This window comes from Vipera ursinii (genome assembly GCF_947247035.1).
Source record: "Vipera ursinii genome assembly, chromosome: 6".
Taxonomy (NCBI): domain Eukaryota; kingdom Metazoa; phylum Chordata; class Lepidosauria; order Squamata; family Viperidae; genus Vipera; species Vipera ursinii.
The window spans coordinates 68,986,678-69,008,671 of NC_139515.1; the positions used below are offsets into that span (position 1 = coordinate 68,986,678).

Sequence of the window (21,994 nt, forward strand, 5' to 3'; positions counted from 1 at the left end):
TACTGCTTATTGAAATAGCTGCTTCACTCTGAGCAAGTTGGTTAGGGGAAACCCCATATTTGTCCTCCAGGGTGGTTTCATTTCTCATCTAATCTGAATAGGGTTGTTAGGTGAGTAGGCAGAGTCTCGTTAAGAATAGTTTCTCCTAAATCCTTTCTCCTATGTGGGTCATTTAGGTGTGGTCTTCCTGATGAATCTGTGAAGTGGTTTTGATCTTCCTGAGGAAGACGTCGAAGGTCCCTTCCAGGTCTGTTCTGTTCTATTCTATTCTATTCTATTCTATTCTATTCTATTCTATTCTATTCTATTCTATTCTATTCTATTCTATTCTATTCTATTCTATTCTATTCTATTTTGGAGACCTTGCCTTACATAGAATAATGTGAAAATGCTTGGGATAAAACTAGGTTTGGGCCAAAATATGCCTAAATTGATCAGTGCTGTCAGGTATTATTCGCAGGTTTGTGTAAACAAATGGAATTGCCCATAGTAAGCTTCTGTACACTTTATTGTATGAAAATGAGAGTTTGCCATGGTGTAAAAACACAAAAGTTGAATGCAGTGGGTACTTAAGTAGTATGTATAATGAACAAGAAAAGAAAGAATTAAGTGCTGAATAAATGATACAAAAATTTGTGGCCAGGAAGATGAGGAAATGTGTTCATGGAGAGAGTCAGCACTGACTCACCAAACAAGTGTATGAGGAAAGATTGAATGTATTGAAAGGAGAAGACTGAGAAAGTTGTGTTTGGATAAAGTTCGCAAAAGATGTATGAAGTGGTAAATGGTCAGGATGAAAGCCCAGAAGTTTTGCAGGACAAAAAGGTATGGAGAGGAATAATGAAAGGAGTTGGCGCAAACTAGACTCACTTATATGATATTTCTTTTTGTAATATGATGCCTTTAATTTTCCTTTCTTGTGTGGTTTATACAACAGTGCTTAGCCCCAAATGGACTAATTAAATGGATAAGAATATATGTGAATGTATCTGCATCCCAGCCCGTAATCCAGTGTTTGTAATTGCAAACAGAAAGCCAAGACATGATGAAAACAAAATAACAGTGATAGCATAACATCAAATAAGCATAAGAATCCCAAATATGTGGCTAGGTCATAAACACTTCAGCTTTATTGTACATCACCAGAAAAAATCCCCTGTAATAGCTCAAAGAAATGGGATTCACAAATAAACAACAGAGAAAAAAAACGCTTTTAAATTTAGATGCATTCAGGTCAATTAATGGTTACATGCTGTAAATCATGTACACAGGAGACATGTCCACCTATAATTTGTTATTTGGTTATCAAAAGAGGTATGTTTTGATTGCATTGTTATTGGGCATGGCAGCATCTGCTTTTCACAAAAAAAGTATCTAGCCATATAAATTAGAAACTAAAAATGAGCTCTCATGCACATTTCTTTAGCTTGTCTTCTTTTCTTCATTAAAAAAGAGAGGGCAAAGAAAAGGATACAGAAATACACAGTGGTACAAAATGCAGGTAAGCATCAGCTTATTTCATTAAACGTCAAAAAAAAAGAAAAGAAAAGAAAAGCAATCCATGCGTGAGTTTTTCTTTCCACCAGCAACACGAGCGAGACGGAAGGGGCAATATATGAGTTAGGAAGATCATGGTAAAAATGAGAGGCTGTGGAGTGGCTAGCAGTTTCTGGTGCAGAAGCAGAGAAGCACTTGGGGGCAGAATTTATTTTTTTCCAAACTTGCTTGCTTCCATTTCTTTCATATAGGACTGGGCAATATGCGGAGGTACCCCTTGCAGTAGTAGTCGGAAGAACGAGAGACCACCTGAGAACAAGACAATTATGAAAACAACCAAAAAATAGATTTGATCTTTATACCTGCACACATTTGTGCAATTACAAAAGGAGAAATATGCCATGGTTTTAACAGAGCTTCCTTTAGTGTAAATAGATTTAGGATTTTTAGACAGGATTGCTCTCCGGTTGCTACTATTTTTTCTTTCCGTGTGAATGAAATAAATTCTTCCAAGAATGATAGGTCAGGAATTCTATGTTCCAGTAACCATTTTCACTGTCCAATGGATGGGGATTTGATGGATCCAGCATGAAGTTGCTGCCAAAAATGGCAAGTTGTTCTTGTGGCTGTAAAGTTGTCAGATACTCATCAAAGACTCATAATGTGAGTCTTCATAAATTCTCCAAGCCAAATATGGTGAAGAAGCTTTGAAGTGAAGTTGCCTATCCATATTCTAATTATTGGAATAAGGAAGTGGGAGAAGGAGAAGAAAGGAGACTCAGCAGGATGCTGGGGGTCCACATAGTGAAAGTCATCCAAAATAATATCTGTTATAGCATCAAAAATATTCAAAAGGCAAATACCAAGGGGAACCCAACACTTTTCTTCTGTAAACAATAATGATATTAAGGTTTTATTACATTTTAACCATGTGATTGTTTTTGTTTCCACATCCCCAGTAACCATGTTACACTGAGCTATAATTAGGGGAGGGTCAACATCATTAAAATGGCTGGTACAACTGGGCAATCAAAGCCCCAGTCCTTTTTAACATGCATCACATGCACCATACACACATAAAAAGAGGTGGGATTTTGATTGCCCATCTGTGCCAGCCATTTTGATGCTGATGACCACACCTTCTTTTCATGTGTGCCCCTGAGTATGAAATTACTGCATACAATGACCTCCCTATCAATATCTTCACCACGCTACACATTTGTCAGTGATTGAAACCAAGCTATCTAGATGGGAATGGCTGATATTATAAATTCGCAGTGGGAGTTAATATAACCCACCAGACCAATAATGTAAGAATATGCAAAAGGTGCCGAACCCAGTGCAATATAGTAACCTCATGCTCTTTTTTGGATTGTTTAGCAATGTTGGTATGATAAGAATTCTGTACAAGGTTCTCTAGGCCATACTAATCGTCTAAATTCCCAAAAAAAGTTACCTTAGCTTGCTGAGATTCGGTGAAGTAACAATAGTTAAAAAACAAACACTGAAATGCTTTTTTTAAAGACAGCCTTGGCTAGAGAGAGAGACAGGGGAAAAAAACATGCCCTTTTATAAACAACTTACCTTTAAATGTTTCTACCATTAATCTCAAATGCAAAACTCTTTCAAAACTCTCTGGACTATATTTTATGATTTACTGTTACAGAAATACTTATTTTGCACATTCAAGCAAATAAAAATGCAAATGATAATTCTGTGCACAACCCAGCTAAAACAAAACTACTTGATTTAGTTTAGAGCAATTAAATATGCTGTCAAAGTTTTCTTTCTTTCTTTCTTTCTTTCTTTCTTTCTTTCTTTCTTTCTTTCTTTCTTTCTTTATCTTTTTATGCTCTGACACACAAAATGTGGCATGCTTTTAAACTAATTTCTTAAGTTGCTGCAGTGTACATTTTCAAGAAAAGGAGGTAAGAGTTTGGTATAATTAAATAGGGTTACTTCCTAGCTTCCTGAACCTTGAGGCAAATAACTGGCATTAGACTTCAGTGCTGTGATTTATGCTTATTTATGTATAGTAAGCTGTTAGCCTGTTTCATGCTTTATCACTCCCTCTATAGCTTGTTAGTATGTGTTGGCGTCACAGCGGGAACTGCTATCACAAGCATTTCTTCAGCAGATTCAGCGAGAGTTGTTAATTAAGAACACAGTACAAATAGTCAGTCCGTTGCTACATTGATTTTACTACCCCATTTTCATTAAATGACATAATGAAAATTATGCCATACTTCCATAGGTTTTGTATGACATGACAACAGAAATAAGCTTCATATGCGGAGACCATATGAAAGCTTACCTTAGATGACATTATACATTCAAAAATCCTTACTGTGTAACTACAGGAGAGAGAGAGAGAAAGAAGTTGTAAGCACTTTACTTTCTAAACATAAACGTACAGACTCTATTGAGTGAAATTATGACCACAGTGATGAAAAGATGATGATTTAATTCCTTAGTCATGTAAAACATGAGAGAGAGAGAGAGAGAGAGAGAGAGAGAGAGAGAGAGAGAGAGAGAGAGAGAGAGAGAGAGAGAATGAGAACGAGGAAGACAATGGAAAATCAAAAGATGAAGGGGTCTAGCACACTTTCAGCATTATCATTAAGGTAGGAAGCTTAATTAATTATGCACAAACACAAATGATTGGCTGCCACACTAATCTAAGTGAGATAAAGGAGCCAATCTAATTGTGTCACTAATCTAGGACTAAAACAAAAATTAGGTTAAACTAAATTAAAACAATTTAATTAAAATTAAAATTATAGATATAGATATATGTACACGCACAGACACTCACACACAAGTATATCCAGAGTGTTTCTCAGTATAGGAAAAAGCCATATGCATAGCATTGAACCATCTATATCTATATCTATTTTTAGTTGAATAACTACTAGGCAAATTTATCAAGTATTACTGTATAAAGATAACATTTCAGTATATACTTTTGCACAAGGCTGATATAATTTAACCAGCTGTATTTATTCTACATTAGCCTTTTAAACTATGCATTTTATAGGAGAAAAATATTTTCTTAAAAATACATTATAGGTAGCTACTAAATCATTATATTACAGGTTACAACTCACTTTATAAAATATACTGCACACTCCTGTGTTTCCTCAATAGTAAATTTCATGGTGTCTATCAGAGCTTATTCCCAAGTGTGTGGACATTCTTAATGTACCACTAAATTATATGTTATCATTTTTATTCTTGACAATGTAAACACTCATGATATGATTCTGCTGAGAGAATGTTTATTACTTATTCAGCTCTATTCTTTATAATTCTGCCCTTCTGAATATAAACTATCTAGAAATACTTTTTAACATATGATACATTTATCGAAAACAACTATTTGATATTGACTAAGAATATATTTTTTAAAAAGAACATGGAAATAAGGCTATATTTATTGATAAATGAAAATTTAACCTTAGTTACTATAATCTAGACACTAGTTACTATATAGTCTTGATTAATTTGACCTTCTTTGCCCATGCCATAGAAGTATGTCATGGTGCAAAGATGAAGAACATGTATGAAATACACACTTATCATGCAAACACATTTTATATAACAAGAAAGGAATAAAATGAAAGGTAATGTCCAGTTGAATATGATTTTAAACATCAGTTTCTGCTCCTCCAAGAATGTTGGTTTTTCTGGCAAAATTTCTCCATGTTATATAATTGCAGAATTATTAACCAATGTTTAATTTCATTTAAATTCTATCCCATCACTGTTTAACAATATTAAGCTGCTTCTTCTTTTCTTTCAGAACTGCAACACCAGCTGTAATTCTTTTAAGCTTCCAACACATAGAGAAATATGATTCTGTCCAATATTAAACTGTAATGAGTGATATTAAAGCATCAATTATATCTTAGGGCACCATAATCAGAATATATATAGCCGGGCCAAAAACAGGAATGAAAGAGTTAATTAGCAAGGTCCATTCAAAAAGCCTTGACAAATACTTAAACATATATATATATATATATATATATATATATATATGTATGTATGTATGTATGTATGTATGTATGTATGTATATGTGTATGTGTATGTGTATGTGTATATGTATATATGTATATATGTATGTATATGTATGTATATGTGTATATATGTGTATGTGTGTGTGTGTGTGTGTGTGTATACACACACACACACATACATACATACATATATACATATATAAATTCCATTTATATCCCGCCCTTCTCCGAAGACTCAGGGCGGCTTACAAGCTTAGCAGTATACAATCTAGGGTAGTTCTACTGATGTCTATAGAAGTTCTTGGGAATAATTAATTGTAGCTTTGGGAGTGTTCCAAAGTGATTTGTTCATTTGAAAATTCCTGAGTTAATCTGACTTGTCTTTTCTTTCATCTGCCAAGTCTTTGAAAAAGGTGAAAATAAAAGAAACTAGTTATCTCATTATTTTTTTAATTATAAAGAATCAGTGTATTCAGAGCTCTCATCTTCTTTATTGGATGAATACTATGGATAATTAGTTTCTTGGAGCTTATTCTGTTTGGCATCTCAAAGGGTGAATATCTCAGTGCCAGTTTAGTCAGGGCAGGGACAGAGACTAAACAATGGGCAAAATCTACAATAAACCAATATCATTTCACACACAACTGCAAATAGTTATTGTAAGTTGGCTTTTCCAAGCTTTGCCATTCTGGCTAAGAATCTGGAAGGCATTATCCCTACACATTCAGAAGGTGCCAGGAAGGGAAAAGATAATTCTTTGTTTTTGAACAAGAGAGGACAAGAAATATTGACTGTTTCAGAAGCAGTTTTCACCCAGGAAAAATGCGGGGGAAAGAGTTAAACATTTTCCTGTAGTATGATGGGCTTAGGCAAATTCAAAGACCTTACATATCAGATTTCTTTGATTCCATTTACAGATAACTATAGTGGATACATGAGAACTTCTAACTTCCGAGTGCCCCGTGTACAAGGAATTATGAATCGAAGTGCAAATATAAAAACAAAATTGGGCGCTAGCTATGATTATCACAAAAGGATCATAAATCATTGTTCTTCTGCATTAAAACTCTTGACTACTTTTCCCTACTCTTACAGTGTGTGATATCTTCACCCAATCCCCCATTAAAATAAATTAAACAAAAGAAGTTTGTATGAAATCATATGATTTTGAATATCTGGAAATGTATCTTCATATGAAAGCCTTATATGAAATTCACGGGTTTACAGAGGAGGCCACTCCTTGGTATATGTATATTTCTTCAGAAGTAAATCCCACTGACATCAATAGATATAACTCTGAAGTCACTGGAAATTTAACTGATAGGTTGGAAGGTTCTTTGACTACATGTCCAACCACTTTAGCAGGCTGAACTGCTCTAATGATAGATGATCATTCAGACAATGAATAAAAAGTATTGGATTTCAGATAATAAATATTAAGGGGGAAAGAGACCAAAAAACCCACAACCCAACCCAAAGATAACTGAAGTGAAACATTTAGCAAACATCATTTTATGACTGCAAAAAATTGGCAACCAAGCTTTCAGTGTGGAGGCTTTTTAGACTTTCCATTTCTAGGTAATGAAGGGAAATAATAAAGAATGAAAATTGCAATGTGAAGAAGAAATTTTGTTATATTTGTCTAGGACCTGTCAGCCTTCAGTAGTTTCTTTCCAAGGAAACTGGATCAATCCTTGCACCTCTAAAATGTCTCAGTGCTCAGAAATGGGAGACATAAATCATGGTTACTAGTGCCATAGACACTAAACACGATGAATGTTCTAGGGCAGGGGTGTCAAACTCAATTTCATTGAGGGCCACATCAGCATTGCGGTTGCCCTCAAGGGGCTGGGTGGGTATGGCCAGGGTGGGCGTGGCCTACTGGGTGGGCGTGGCTAGAGTGCGTATGGCCTACTGGGTGGGCGTGGCCAGGTCTACATCGTTCGCATCAAGGGTGCCTATGGGGGCCTGGGCAGGAGTGGGACAGATCTGAGGGTCTCTGGGCCAGGGCCAAGGCAGTGGGGGCCGTTCCCTCACTGTTTCCAGGATGGCTTCATGGGCCGCATGAAACCACTTCGCGGGCCGGATCCAGCCCCCGGGCCTTGTGTTTGACATGTCTGTTCTAGGGTGAATGTTCTAGGGTGTCATTCTTTGCTGGATTGAAATGAAACAATCACATATTGGATATGCGGAAAGCATACATTTAGAGGTTTATGAATGACAGTTTATAATGACAGGGGCCTTTAATTTTAATTTTTATTTAACTTCTGTATTTATTGTACGTTATTGTTGTTAGCCGCCCTGAGTCCTTCGGGAAATAGGGCGGCATATAAGTCCCAATAATAAATAAATAAATAAATAAATAATGGCAATTTAGAACTTATAAGCCTTCTAATCTTATGCTTTCTAAGAATACTATCTAACAGTTTTATCCAAACTCAGCTTTTCCCATGTTAGCTGTTTTTGGTGATGCTCGCTAACAATTTGGAGAGTTCTATTATGTGAAATGGAAGAGTGAATTCCTTGAAATGACATCATGCCTTCTATGCAGAAAAATAGATAATAGAGAAACCGGGACAATCAGGAAATGTAACTACTGTATTGTACAAGACTTCTATCTTGCTTGAGTCTTTGGGCAAGATAAAGAAAGTACACAAATTCCAAAACAATACATTAACTAAATCAGATGCATTATATGAGCAATGAATGCCACTATGGATTTTCAACTTCATAATACTATAATTATGGAGCTAATAAAGATTCAGAAGTAAATAGGAAACAAAAGCTAGACAGTCCCAAAAGATTCTGTGGACAATGTGCATTACAGAGTATTGTATGAGGTCAGTGAAAAAAGGTAATACTTTAACTGTTCCTTATATTAGATCACTTTGTAACTAAATTATTAAGTTAAAAATGGAACATTGTAATCCAGTTACTAATCTTCTTTATGTATCACCTTACTCTGGAAACATCCTGAAGATGAATTTATCATAGATCTGCAGATATATTTACGATATTCAAAATACCATGTTGCATACTCTCCTTATACATAAATATTTGATCCAAATATTGCTATTACTTTCCATGGAATTAATCTATAACTTACTCTTTTGATAGTCTTCACTTATTCATTAAAATGTGTTTTCCTTGCAAAGCAAAGAGGCAAAAACTGTCAGCATATAAGGAAGGCATCTTCCTTGAAGCTATTTTTTTTCTACTGAAGAAAGTTACTCTACCAACAGAAACCATCTTACCTCTGACTTCCAATTTGGATTCAACTTCAGCCTCACCAAGACTGTTGACAGCCCTGCAAGTATATGTGCCACCATCATAGGGGCTGGGTTTCCGGATCTCCAGTGTGCAAACACCCTGGTTACTAAACATTCTGTATCGTGGGTCATTCGCTATAATGATTTTATTTTTCATCCATGTGATCTTGGGCTGCAGTTAGAATACAGAGAAAAGATAGGAAATTAAAGATCAATTTCTTTCTTTCTTTTTTTTGTAACATAATATTTGATGTTAATGAACTGGATGGTCCATTTTCTGTTTAAGGACATCTTAAAATAAATGGTAATGTTTTTTAGATTTTCAAATTATTTTATTAGATAAGTCCATTCCATAATTTTCCTAAAACTTTACCCAAAGTCTCAAACAGGTAATCCTCGCCTTACGACCAGTTGCTTAGTGACTGTTTAAAGCTGCATGGAACCTGTCCAGAGTTACTTATGACCCAGTTTCAAAGTTTGATGGCTTCCCCATTCCCCATGATCACATGATGGAATGACCACTACATTTATTTATTTAACAACCACCAAATTTGCTTAACAACCGCTGCAAAAAAGGTCATAAAATCAGGGATTGCCCATCTGGAAGACCTATATATTAAAAGGTAAAGGTTCCCCCGCACATGCGTGCTAGTTGTTTCCGACTCTAGGGGCCGGTGCTCATCTCTGTTTCAAAGCCGAAGAGCCACCGCTTGTCCGAGGATGTCTCCGTGGTCATGTGGCCAGCATGACTAGACTCCAAAGGTGCACGGAACGTTGTTACTTTCCCACCGTAGTGGTGGGAAAGTACTTGCATTTTTACGTGCTTTCGAACTGCTAGGTTGGCAGAAGCTGGGACGAATAACAGGCGCTCACTCTGCTACGCGGCACTCGGGATTCGACCCGCCAAACTGCCGACCTTCTGGTCGACAAGCTCAGCATCCTAACCCACTGAGCCACCGCGTCCCTTCACCTATATATTATGGAATGCTAAATTTTCATGAACAACACTGCAATATATTTCAATTTCTGCAGCTAGTTTGTGGGACACCTTTCTCAAATGTGATTTTTAAATGCAACCTTTTTCATGCATTTTTATTAAACACATGGTTTTCACATGACATCATTCAAAGCGGCCATTAAATGTGTTAAAGAAAGGTGATTATTTTAATATCTCCAATAAAAACAAAATACCAGAACTGCTGAACCAGAATACCTAATGTAAATTCTTTCATCATAGCAAGATTTTTTAAAAACCCATCTGTCCTCCTATATTTTCTTTGGAATAATATACAGGAAGTATTACTAAACAGTTTTTCCTAATTTTAATTAGTAGGAAATAGATTTTATTGCCAAGTTTCAAGTTCTTGCACAGAAACAGAAACAAGTCTGAGGAAAACCATCAATCTGACATCTGGTTCAGATAAAGATGTCATACTATTTATTAAGTATCATGATAAGTATTGTAAACATCCTTTCCTGATAAATTGCATTTGTGCTAGTTTCCAATTCTAAAAACCCCCAGATAAGTATCAGGTTAAATAAAAGAAGTGAAATGCAATGGGTAGAAATGTATCTGATGAAATTATCTATTTTGCTCTAGAGTGATGTAGTAGAAGAATAAACAGCTTACCTGGTAACTAGTATATTTGAGTGGTCAGTTTTGCATTTACAACTATGGATTTTCTAGCTGATATTACAATTGAGAATAGGGGACATGACATGAGTTACAATTCCACTTGTTACCTCATAGACACCTTTCTCTCTTTTTCCCAAAAAAATTCAAAATATTTATTACAGTCAAAGACCAGTATATTTCCCTATGTTAAATAAAAAGTAGCTTAAACCTTAACCCAGCTAGAGCATAGAAAGTTCTAGATCAGGCATGTCAAACTCGTGACGTCACGTGACGTCGCATGACATATTGGAGCTTTTTCCCCATTGCCAGCAATGGGGTGGGTGCGGTTTTTTCACGATGCATCCGGCTCGCGGGCTGGCAGTTTGACACCCCTGTTCTAGATGATGCAGAACCCTAATAGTTAAAAAAGAATTAAGGAGAGAATGGAAGGTATGTCCTCAACATGCACAGGGCAAGTAACCTTTCCTCCTAAAACCTCAGATGCAGAAACTAAGCATCACATATAAAAGTTCTGCACCATTCAGAGCCCAACAAGAACCTATATGTATAATGTTTAAGAAGTGAGATGAAGAAATAGCAGTCTTATACCTCAGTGTTTCTCAACCTTGGCAGTTTGAAGACATATGGACTTCAACTCCCAGAATTCCCCAGCCAGGATAGTTGACACGGGAATTCTGGGAGTTGAAGTCCACACATATAGGTTCTAAATCAGGGGTCCCCAACCCCCGGGCCGTGGCCCACTATCGGGATGTGGTCCATTTGGAATTGGATCATGTGAGTGGCTGGCTGGAATGCGCATGAGCAGCTCAACGTGTCCTCATGGCAGACTGGTGGGCATGCCTGGGGGCATGCCAGCCCTCCACTCATGCAAGGACTGTTTGCGTGTACACAAGAGCTGCATGCGTGCCCTGGCCCACCACTGCATGTGTGTACAGGCGCGACGGCCTGCCATTCATGCGGCCCAGTTCCCTCTCCGCCCTGCCAGCTGGGCTGCCAAACTGCAAAGGTTAGAAACCGCTGTTCTACGTTACACATATAACTTCTAATGGGGCTCTGCACACATGTGGGACTTTGGTATGTCATATTCAGTTTCTGCAGCTGAGGTTTTTAGGAGGAAAGATTACTTACCCAGTTGAGGACATAACTGGCTGGGGAATTCTAGGAGTTGAAGTCTACATATCTTCACACTACCAAGGTTGAGAAATACTGTTATAACTGATTTGTCTTATTCACATCTTTTTAAATTCTCTTGTGTATTTTTTGTGATTCTTACTAGAGGATTAGCTTACCTTTGGATTTCCTCGTACGCTGCAGTTCAAAGTTGCATTGTAGCCACATATGGCATACGTATTAACTAAAGGCTGAGTAAACATTGGTGGTTCAGTGAAATTGAACTCCTCATAAACTGGATTTTTGTAGACTTTACCTGCAAAAGAGAAGTTCAAGAATTGCTAAAAGAAAGAATTTTGTAACATGTTATTCTCCCCAATTCCTACCTACATAAGAACAAAGTTTATCAGTAAAACATGGAACTGTGCAATACTTTAGATCTGGATTGTGAGAACACTGGCATGCAACTGTAGTGTGTGTTTCTAATTCCTAAAAGCAGCAACTTTATTTCCTGGGTCATGAATCTAACCTCTGCAGCTGACCTATAATCCTAGGAAGAGATACTGCATAGCTCATATTGTTCTATTATCTGCAATCATGTCACCCCTAGTCCTTCTCTTCATTAAACTAGACATACTCAATCCCAGCAGCCATTCCTTATATGTTTTAGCCTCCAGACTTCTAATCATCTTTGTTACTCTTCTCTGTACTCTTTCCAGAGTCTCAACATCTTTTTTTACATTGTGGTGACCAAAACTGGATGCAGTTTTCCAAGGGTGGCCTTACCAAGGCATTGTAAAGTGCTATTAATACTTCACGTGATCTTGATTCTATCACTGTGTTAATGCAGCCTAGCACTGTGTTGTCTTTTTTGGCAGCTGCAGCACACTGCTGGCTCATATTTAAGTGATTGTCCACTAGGACTCGGAGATTCCTCTCACTACTATTGAGCAAGGTACCCCCTATACCACAGGTCTGCAACCCGCGGCTCTGGAGCCGCATGCGGCTCTTTCAGCCGTCTCTTGTGGCTCCCAGTCTTCTGCTATGTATAGTAAAAAAAAAATGTGGGACTAAAAATGTTCAACCAATCAATTCAAATATGCAGTGTAGGTGCATATCTCGCTTGGCTCCACTCTTAAGTCAAACCCTGTTCTGCGCATTTGCGCATGTACGCGCATGCACACACATTTTTGCGGCTCCCAGTTTTTCCTTTTGTGAGGGAACCAGTTCTGAGTGGCTCTTTCACTGTTTCAGGTTGCTGACCCTGCCCTATACTATACCTGTACATTTGGTTTTTCTTGCCTAAATGTAGAACCTTACTTTTTTCACCATTCAGTTTCATTTTGTTAGATAGCGCCCAGTGTTCAAGTCTGTTCAGGTCCTCCTGTATCTTCAGCCTGTCTTCTGGAGTGTTGGCTATTCCTGCCAGCTTGGTGTCATCTGCAAATTTGATGAGTTCCCCATCTATCCCCTCATCCAAATCGTTGATGAAGATGTTGAAGAGCACTGGGCCTAGAACACAGCCCTGGGGGACCCCACTACACACTTCCCTCCATGTAGATGTGGTTCCATTGAGGACCATACACTGAGTATGACTGGTCAGCCAGCTACAAATCCATCTGGTGATGCTGTCTAACCCACATTTTTCTATCTTATCAAGTAGTAGTTTGTGATCTACTTTATCAAATGCCTTACTGAAGTCCAAGTAAATTATATTCACAGCATTCCTCTGATCCACTAATTTTGTCACTTGGTGAAAGAATCCAATAAGATTTGTCTGTCATGATCTGTTTTTGACAAACCTATGTTGGCTTTTAGTAATGACTTTGTTTGCTTCTACGTGTTCACTGATTTGTTGTTTGATTATCTTTTCCAGAATCTTCCCAGGTATTGAGGTCAGGCTGACAGGTCTGTAATTTCCTGGATCCATTTTTTTTCCTTTTTTGAAGATGGAAACTATATCAGCTATTTTCCAGTCCTCTGGTAGTTCCCCAGTGCTCCAGGATCTTTGAAAAATATAGTTCAGTGGTTCTGAGATCACTTCTGCCAATTCCTTGAGAACCTTGGGGTGTAATCCATCTGGTCCTGGTGATATGAACTCATCTAGGCTGGACAGGTGCTCACTTACCATTTTTTTGCCTATCTTAACTTGTGTTTCTATTCTGTTAGAACATGGATTGAACATGGATCTTTGAAAACTTTATGTTTTGTGGACTCATAGTTTTGAACTGCCTATAATTTATACAGTTTTCCTTTTTTAAAAAAACACCTCTTCATCTTTCTTGCCCATTGATTCTGTTGGGCAGAATTAAAAAGGAAGAAGCTATGTCCTCTAGCATCTCAAAAAATATAAATGAGATTAGAGGAAGGAAATGTTTTTAAACTGGTTTGACATTCTGATTGATTAGTAGCTGTTTTCCACCACTGTGTCTTTAGCCTGGTGCATTGCAGATTATTTTTCAAGAAAAGGATGAAAATGTACTATCTCTGCCTAAAGTGTGAACTAACGAAATCTTTTTTTCCTTCCAAGGTAAGAAAACACTGTGTTTAATGCATATTTGTATTCTGAGTGAATACAAATGAATTAAATGTCCATAAGATCCTTAAATCTTCCTTAAAAATAGTGTGGTAGGTACTTAAATAGTTTTGGATAAAATGCTGTTACTGGAAAAAATTAAATCACTTTCCTGACCGTGTTCCTCTTTGCAAGAGTGCTCAGTTATCACAAATGGTTTTTGCTTGATATTGATAATTATGGTACATTGGATTCTACTAAGAACCTACAGGACAATGTTATGCAAAATCCACATAGGACACCTTGCTTGCAATCAGTATTTTTTTGCAAATTAGACATAATACCCATATTTTTTAGCAGATGGGATGTATGAAAAAAAAGATCCAAGTAATTTGAACATTGTTTTTTCCTCTTCCAAATGCAGGTCAAACAAAAACAGTCTCCGTTATTTTATCCTTTCTCTCCAAACTGTACCATTTTTTAAAAAAAGAATAAAAGTATTTTCAGTGTTTACTATTAACATAATTGGCTATGCTACATAATGGTGTGGTTGCTAAAACTATGGCAGCTTAATAAAATTAAGAGATTAATATAAGCCTCCCATATCCCCTTTAGCTGTTTTCCATTGTCATATTTGTGTCAGATAGTTCAGGAATTTCAGAGTTTTAGCTAACCATCTTTAGCGATCACAGCACTTTCTTTTGTTCTTGTTGCATCCTCACTGAGGCCACACATATTTTCAGAGAAAATGCGGAAGAAATACTCATTTCCAATTACAAGTTCAGTAATAGTAGCACTGGTCCGGTGATAATGTTCAATGACGGTGTACCATTCCTGAAAGATAGAGTAAATTAAGCTGAGCTTGTAACACCCTAAGAGTTAGGTGCTCAGGGGTAGCCTGGCTAAGACATCATTCTTGAAGCATCTATCTGTATTATGCTGCAGACTGAAGAATGACGGTAATATTATAAGCAGCCCACCCATTAAAAGGCAATTGAGATTGGTGCTGTTACAGCTTCATCAAATCAAAATACCCCTTCAAAAATCCCTAATAAATAATTTTATTTTTTTCCTTTATTTTCAGTTATTTTCAAACCAGCAACTAACTAACTTAGAAGTCTTAAATGACCTCCTTTATTATTGCGTGACTCTGGGCAGCTAACGAGAATTTATAAGAATAGCAATAACACCTATAAATAAATAACTGTACCAACAGCCAATATAATGCAATAGCCTAAAGTCTGACTCAACCCCCCCACCCCCAAAACATGCAAATCATACTTATATAAAGAAGGTACGCAGAAATAAATATGATAGCTTTAACAGTGAGGCTTCATTTGAAAGTAACAATACTAAGAACAAAGACAACCTACCAAAGATACTTGTCACGTTCATACAAGGTCTTTTATAACAGTTGTCAGTTTAAGGGACATTAAAATGGCAGATGTTCCAGTTCTCAAAAGTTATTTAGATTCACAAATAATAGCAGTGTTTCAAGGCAGCCTTCTATGTGAGAACCAGGTGGCTTATCCTGAGATTCGCCATGTTAGAAAGTCTACCTACCATGCTCTTTTTGTCTGCTTTTTGAATTGTGTAACCAGTAATGTTGGCATTGCCATCATCTTTTGGTGGGGTCCATTCCAAAGCAACATTTTCTCCCCAGACATCTGCAATTTTTACTGCTTGGGGTGGACCTGGACGATCTGCAGCAGTAAAGAGGAAAAATTAACAGTACAGGTAAAAATTATTTTTTTCAGCTTCTCTCAGTTTGACAGGTTTTAACGTTCTTTTAAAGAGTGTACCAAGTTTATAATTTTTAGATGGCCAAAAGTTTTGTTAAGGTGGAATTGCCTGCTCTTGATTCCTTCATGTGACTTCTCACTCTATTTCTGAGTGACAACTCAGCCTTGCACACTGCTCTAAGTGCCTTTGAAGACAGTTAATGTTTTCCAGCTCAAAAAATTTCACTTATATTTCACTACATTTAACTTCTTCAGTCACATCCTATGAAACACAGCTTTGCTTTTTAAAATTTATTTTACTTTAGCAAATGATTTTCAGACCAGCTTATGAAAATAGCACCAAGATACAAAAAAATAATAATTTACTAATCTTTTGATGCTGGGATGGCCAAGAACTGAAGGTTAGGATAGTCAAGCTATTGCTACTATGATGTTGCCGGCTTCACATTGCGATATTATAACTTGTACCTATAGTTATGGTTTAGGCAACCTTGGCTCTTTTATGACTTGTGGACTTCAACTCCTAGAATTCCTGAGCCAGCCAAGAAGGGACGCAGTGGCTCAGTGGGTTAGGACGCTGAGCTTGTCGATCAGAAGGTCGGCAGTTTGGCAGGTCGAATCCTGAGTGCTGCGTAACAGAGTGAGTGCCTGTTACTTGTCCCAGCTTCTGCCAACCTAGCAGTTCGAAAGCACATAAAAATGCAAGTAGAAAAATAGGGATCACTATGGTGGGAAGGTAACAGCGTTCTGTGCACCTTTGGCGTCTAGTCATGCCTGCCACATGACCACGGAGATGTCCTCAGACAAGCGCTGGCTCTTCGGCTTTGAAATGGAGATGAGCACCAGCCCCTAGAGTTGGAAATGACTAGCACGCATGTGCAGGGGAACCTTTACCTTTAGGCAACCTTGGCTCTTTTATGACTTGTGGACTTCAACTCCCAGAATTCCTGAGCCAGCTTGCTCAGGAATTCTGGGCATTGAAGTCCATGAGTCATAAAAGAGGCAAGGTTGCCTACCTTGAGCAGGGGGCTGGATTGGAAGATCTCCAAAGTCCTTTTCAACTCTGTTATTCTATTAATATTCTTCCAGTGACATCTGTAACATAATGGTGTCATATAAATGATACCAAGACATACTGACTTTAATGATGTTTATAACAATGCATGTAAAATTACAGCACTTATGTGATGACCTCATTATACATATGTCAGAATTTGTCCTATGCCCCTTGAAGACATCTTTGGCTTCTCCCCTCAGAAACTATTATTTGTTACAGGCAAGACTGGGTTGTAACTGTTAGATTGTAGGACTTTCATAGTCAGATGAAATGTAGCTTTGGTCATAACTCTGGTTTGTAGGAGCCATTGATAAGAAAGATATGGTAAGGATCATAATGTAGCTTATTTCAAACTCTTAAGTTATAGAAGAGGCATGGAAGACTCCAGACCGTGGACTTAATTCAGCCCTCCACAATTTCTTATCCTTTTTATCCTGCTCTCTCTGTAAAATAGCCTCCATTTATGTTATGTTAAGGCCAAAGTGTTGTCAAAGTATTATAGCTAACAAGCCATATTCTACTCAGGTGGAATTTCAATACGTACCAACTATTTGAATATCTATTGTGGCTTTGTCCACGAGGTTATCTACTTTGACCTTCATGTCATATTTTCCAGAATGGCTCCTCTCTGCTTTTCGGATGAAGATGATAGAATCATTTTCACTGTTGCGGATATTAATTTGGTTCTTGTCTACGTGGGTACCATTTTTCTTCCAAGATACTTTTGGTCTTGGCCTTCCCTATGGCAGAAAAAACAAAAACAAAACCCAGGCATGTATCCATAGTACTTGATTATTATTTCCTTTTTAAGATATTCTTTAAATATGTTGGAATAGCACGAGAATTGCAAATTAAAATCCGTGAACTGCTGATTGAATTAAACATATGGAATATGTTTAGCTATCAGCCTTTTCTAAACTGGCTCCTTTCAGTTTGTGTCTCTGTTACAGTGTTTCTCAACTTTGGCAACTTTAAGTTGTGTGGGCTTCAATACCCAGAATTTTCCGATCAGCACAGCTGGAGGTTGCAGGAAAAGGGCCTTCCCTGCCATTTTTTCTGTCCTGTGGAATATCCTCACTCTACTAGCCTTTCAACAGAGTAGCACACAACCCTGGGAATGATTGGAGCCTTAAGGCTCCCTCCAACCTTTGAACTTTTAACTTATTTTAATTTTATTTCTACCTGGCTCTTTCTTCTGATATACTGCGTTTTTATATGATTTTTAGGCTTTTAACTGTGCACCACCCACTCTGAGAATGAGATGGGTAATTCCTAATTTTGATAAATAAAATAAAAATAAATCAACAATCTTGTCAAATTTACCCTTTGGAAGATTACTAGAATTAATGTATATTTTAAAAACGGTTCTTTCTTTCGTGTATAGAGTTGGAGTATTCTGTGACGCTGAGTGAGAATTAAAGGCATTTAAAGTTACTCTGATTACAGTAGTATTGCAAGTAAATTGATCAGTTATAATTCCCATATTTTGAACACAAGATTTTTTTTTAAAATCAACATTTTTAAACTTTTGCTGCCATTTAGCAAATATTGAAACTTCTTAGAACTTCTTCAAATGTAGAAGTTATCACTGCAATTGTATTAGTTACACACAAAACACCTAGTATTAGATGTAGACCCATATGCATATAGATATAAAAACACTCATGCATTCCTTACGTGGAAAGGAATAACAAGATTCACAGCTTCTCCAACCCTTCGAACATAAGTTTGCTTTAAGTGTCTTGGCAGACGAATCTTCGGAGGTTCTTAATTTAAAGAGAGGAATTTATTTCTCAATTCATAAGATCAAAATGTGGCAATGTATAGAATATTTTTTCATTGAGAATCAAAACAAGGGGCAAAGAGAGATGAGGGCTATTAGGCAAGGAAAAATAACTTTTATCAATGCTTATATGAGCTACAAATAAATGACCAGCCTCACCTATAACTTCTTTAACTAAAATAGGTTGTGGATGCAGCCGGGGCTCACTGGCACCTGCAGCATTTACTGCTTTTACTCGGACAAAGATTTTTGATCCAGTTGGAAGATCAGGGATGGTGAATTTTGTTTTATCTGTTGGATCTTTATTGGCCACAATCCATTCTTCCGCTAAAGTGGAATAAAAACCGAAAAGACAAAGAAAAATAAAGAGAAATAAAAACATTCAGAATTACATAGAAAGACAGATGGAATATGGATATACAGTGTGTGTGTGTATGTGTATGTTTGTATATATATATATATATATATGTGCAAATTATTCAAATTGCTAATAAAGAATTTGGGAGGCTAAGATGATCATTTCGAACTATTTATGTTCTCATCAGTTAGTCATACCCTTTATCTGAGATTCGAACCCGGGCTGATTATATATATCAGGCAGTGTTTTAACCTCCTGAGCCACGGGTTCCTTCTCTCTTATATTAGCTGGAAGGCAAGGCAAATGTATGTTTAAGTATTTGTCAAGGTTTTTTGAGTGGACCTTGCTAATTAACTCTTTCATTCCTGTTTTGGCCCGGCTCAGGGCTTATCCGCAGGAACTAGTCAACTTATGACAGCTCATTATTTGTGCAAATTATTCAAATTGCTAATAAAGAATTTGGGAGGCTAAGATGATCATTTCGAACTATTTATGTTCTCATCAGTTAGTCATACCCTTTATCTGAGATTCGAACCCGGGCTGATTATATATATCAGGCAGTGTTTTAACCTCCTGAGCCACGGGTTCCTTCTCTCTTATATTAGCTGGAAGGCAAGGCAAATGTATGTTTAAGTATTTGTCAAGGTTTTTTGAGTGGACCTTGCTAATTAACTCTTTCATTCCTGTTTTGGCCCGGCTCAGGGCTTATCCGCAGGAACTAGTCAACTTATGACAGCTCATTATTTGTGCAAATTATTCAAATTGCTAATAAAGAATTTGGGAGGCTAAGATGATCATTTCGAACTATTTATGTTCTCATCAGTTAGTCATACCCTTTATCTGAGATTCGAACCCGGGCTGATTATATATATCAGGCAGTGTTTTAACCTCCTGAGCCACGGGTTCCTTCTCTCTTATATTAGCTGGAAGGCAAGGCAAATGTATGTTTAAGTATTTGTCAAGGTTTTTTGAGTGGACCTTGCTAATTAACTCTTTCATTCCTGTTTTGGCCCGGCTCAGGGCTTATCCGCAGGAACTAGTCAACTTATGACAGCTCATTATTTGTGCAAATTATTCAAATTGCTAATAAAGAATTTGGGAGGCTAAGATGATCATTTCGAACTATTTATGTTCTCATCAGTTAGTCATACCCTTTATCTGAGATTCGAACCCGGGCTGATTATATATATCAGGCAGTGTTTTAACCTCCTGAGCCACGGGTTCCTTCTCTCTTATATTAGCTGGAAGGCAAGGCAAATGTATGTTTAAGTATTTGTCAAGGTTTTTTGAGTGGACCTTGCTAATTAACTCTTTCATTCCTGTTTTGGCCCGGCTCAGGGCTTATCCGCAGGAACTAGTCAACTTATGACAGCTCATTATTTGTGCAAATTATTCAAATTGCTAATAAAGAATTTGGGAGGCTAAGATGATCATTTCGAACTATTTATGTTCTCATCAGTTAGTCATACCCTTTATCTGAGATTCGAACCCGGGCTGATTATATATATCAGGCAGTGTTTTAACCTCCTGAGCCACGGGTTCCTTCTCTCTTATATTAGCTGGAAGGCAAGGCAAATGTATGTTTAAGTATTTGTCAAGGTTTTTTGAGTGGACCTTGCTAATTAACTCTTTCATTCCTGTTTTGGCCCGGCTCAGGGCTTATCCGCAGGAACTAGTCAACTTATGACAGCTCATTATTTGTGCAAATTATTCAAATTGCTAATAAAGAATTTGGGAGGCTAAGATGATCATTTCGAACTATTTATGTTCTCATCAGTTAGTCATACCCTTTATCTGAGATTCGAACCCGGGCTGATTATATATATCAGGCAGTGTTTTAACCTCCTGAGCCACGGGTTCCTTCTCTCTTATATTAGCTGGAAGGCAAGGCAAATGTATGTTTAAGTATTTGTCAAGGTTTTTTGAGTGGACCTTGCTAATTAACTCTTTCATTCCTGTTTTGGCCCGGCTCAGGGCTTATCCGCAGGAACTAGTCAACTTATGACAGCTCATTATTTGTGCAAATTATTCAAATTGCTAATAAAGAATTTGGGAGGCTAAGATGATCATTTCGAACTATTTATGTTCTCATCAGTTAGTCATACCCTTTATCTGAGATTCGAACCCGGGCTGATTATATATATCAGGCAGTGTTTTAACCTCCTGAGCCACGGGTTCCTTCTCTCTTATATTAGCTGGAAGGCAAGGCAAATGTATGTTTAAGTATTTGTCAAGGTTTTTTGAGTGGACCTTGCTAATTAACTCTTTCATTCCTGTTTTGGCCCGGCTCAGGGCTTATCCGCAGGAACTAGTCAACTTATGACAGCTCATTATTTGTGCAAATTATTCAAATTGCTAATAAAGAATTTGGGAGGCTAAGATGATCATTTCGAACTATTTATGTTCTCATCAGTTAGTCATACCCTTTATCTGAGATTCGAACCCGGGCTGATTATATATATCAGGCAGTGTTTTAACCTCCTGAGCCACGGGTTCCTTCTCTCTTATATTAGCTGGAAGGCAAGGCAAATGTATGTTTAAGTATTTGTCAAGGTTTTTTGAGTGGACCTTGCTAATTAACTCTTTCATTCCTGTTTTGGCCCGGCTCAGGGCTTATCCGCAGGAACTAGTCAACTTATGACAGCTCATTATTTGTGCAAATTATTCAAATTGCTAATAAAGAATTTGGGAGGCTAAGATGATCATTTCGAACTATTTATGTTCTCATCAGTTAGTCATACCCTTTATCTGAGATTCGAACCCGGGCTGATTATATATATCAGGCAGTGTTTTAACCTCCTGAGCCACGGGTTCCTTCTCTCTTATATTAGCTGGAAGGCAAGGCAAATGTATGTTTAAGTATTTGTCAAGGTTTTTTGAGTGGACCTTGCTAATTAACTCTTTCATTCCTGTTTTGGCCCGGCTCAGGGCTTATCCGCAGGAACTAGTCAACTTATGACAGCTCATTATTTGTGCAAATTATTCAAATTGCTAATAAAGAATTTGG

The 21,994-nt window shown here is 37.3% G+C and overlaps 1 protein-coding gene across 4 annotated transcripts in view; it reads right to left on the reverse strand.

Moving 5' to 3' along the window:
* Positions 1-1,108: 1,108 nt before the first annotated feature.
* Positions 1,109-21,994, reverse strand: part of MYBPC1 (myosin binding protein C1) — a 110,978-nt gene continuing 90,092 nt past the window's right edge. For 3 of the 4 annotated variants that reach the window (XM_083366016.1, XM_083366015.1, XM_083366014.1), the window contains 8 exons: positions 18,789-18,956; positions 18,524-18,612; positions 17,391-17,586; positions 15,611-15,750; positions 14,722-14,881; positions 11,712-11,848; positions 8,772-8,958; positions 1,109-1,806 (listed from right to left, as the gene is read on the reverse strand). In XM_083366016.1, the coding sequence (XP_083222142.1) occupies positions 1,706-1,806; positions 8,772-8,958; positions 11,712-11,848; positions 14,722-14,881; positions 15,611-15,750; positions 17,391-17,586; positions 18,524-18,612; positions 18,789-18,956 (1,178 nt within the window). In that variant the 3' untranslated portion in view covers positions 1,109-1,705. Of the gene's footprint in view, positions 1,807-3,811; positions 3,852-8,771; positions 8,959-11,711; positions 11,849-14,721; positions 14,882-15,610; positions 15,751-17,390; positions 17,587-18,523; positions 18,613-18,788; positions 18,957-21,994 lie in introns of all 4 variants that reach the window. The other variant, XM_083366017.1, reaches the window with a different exon arrangement.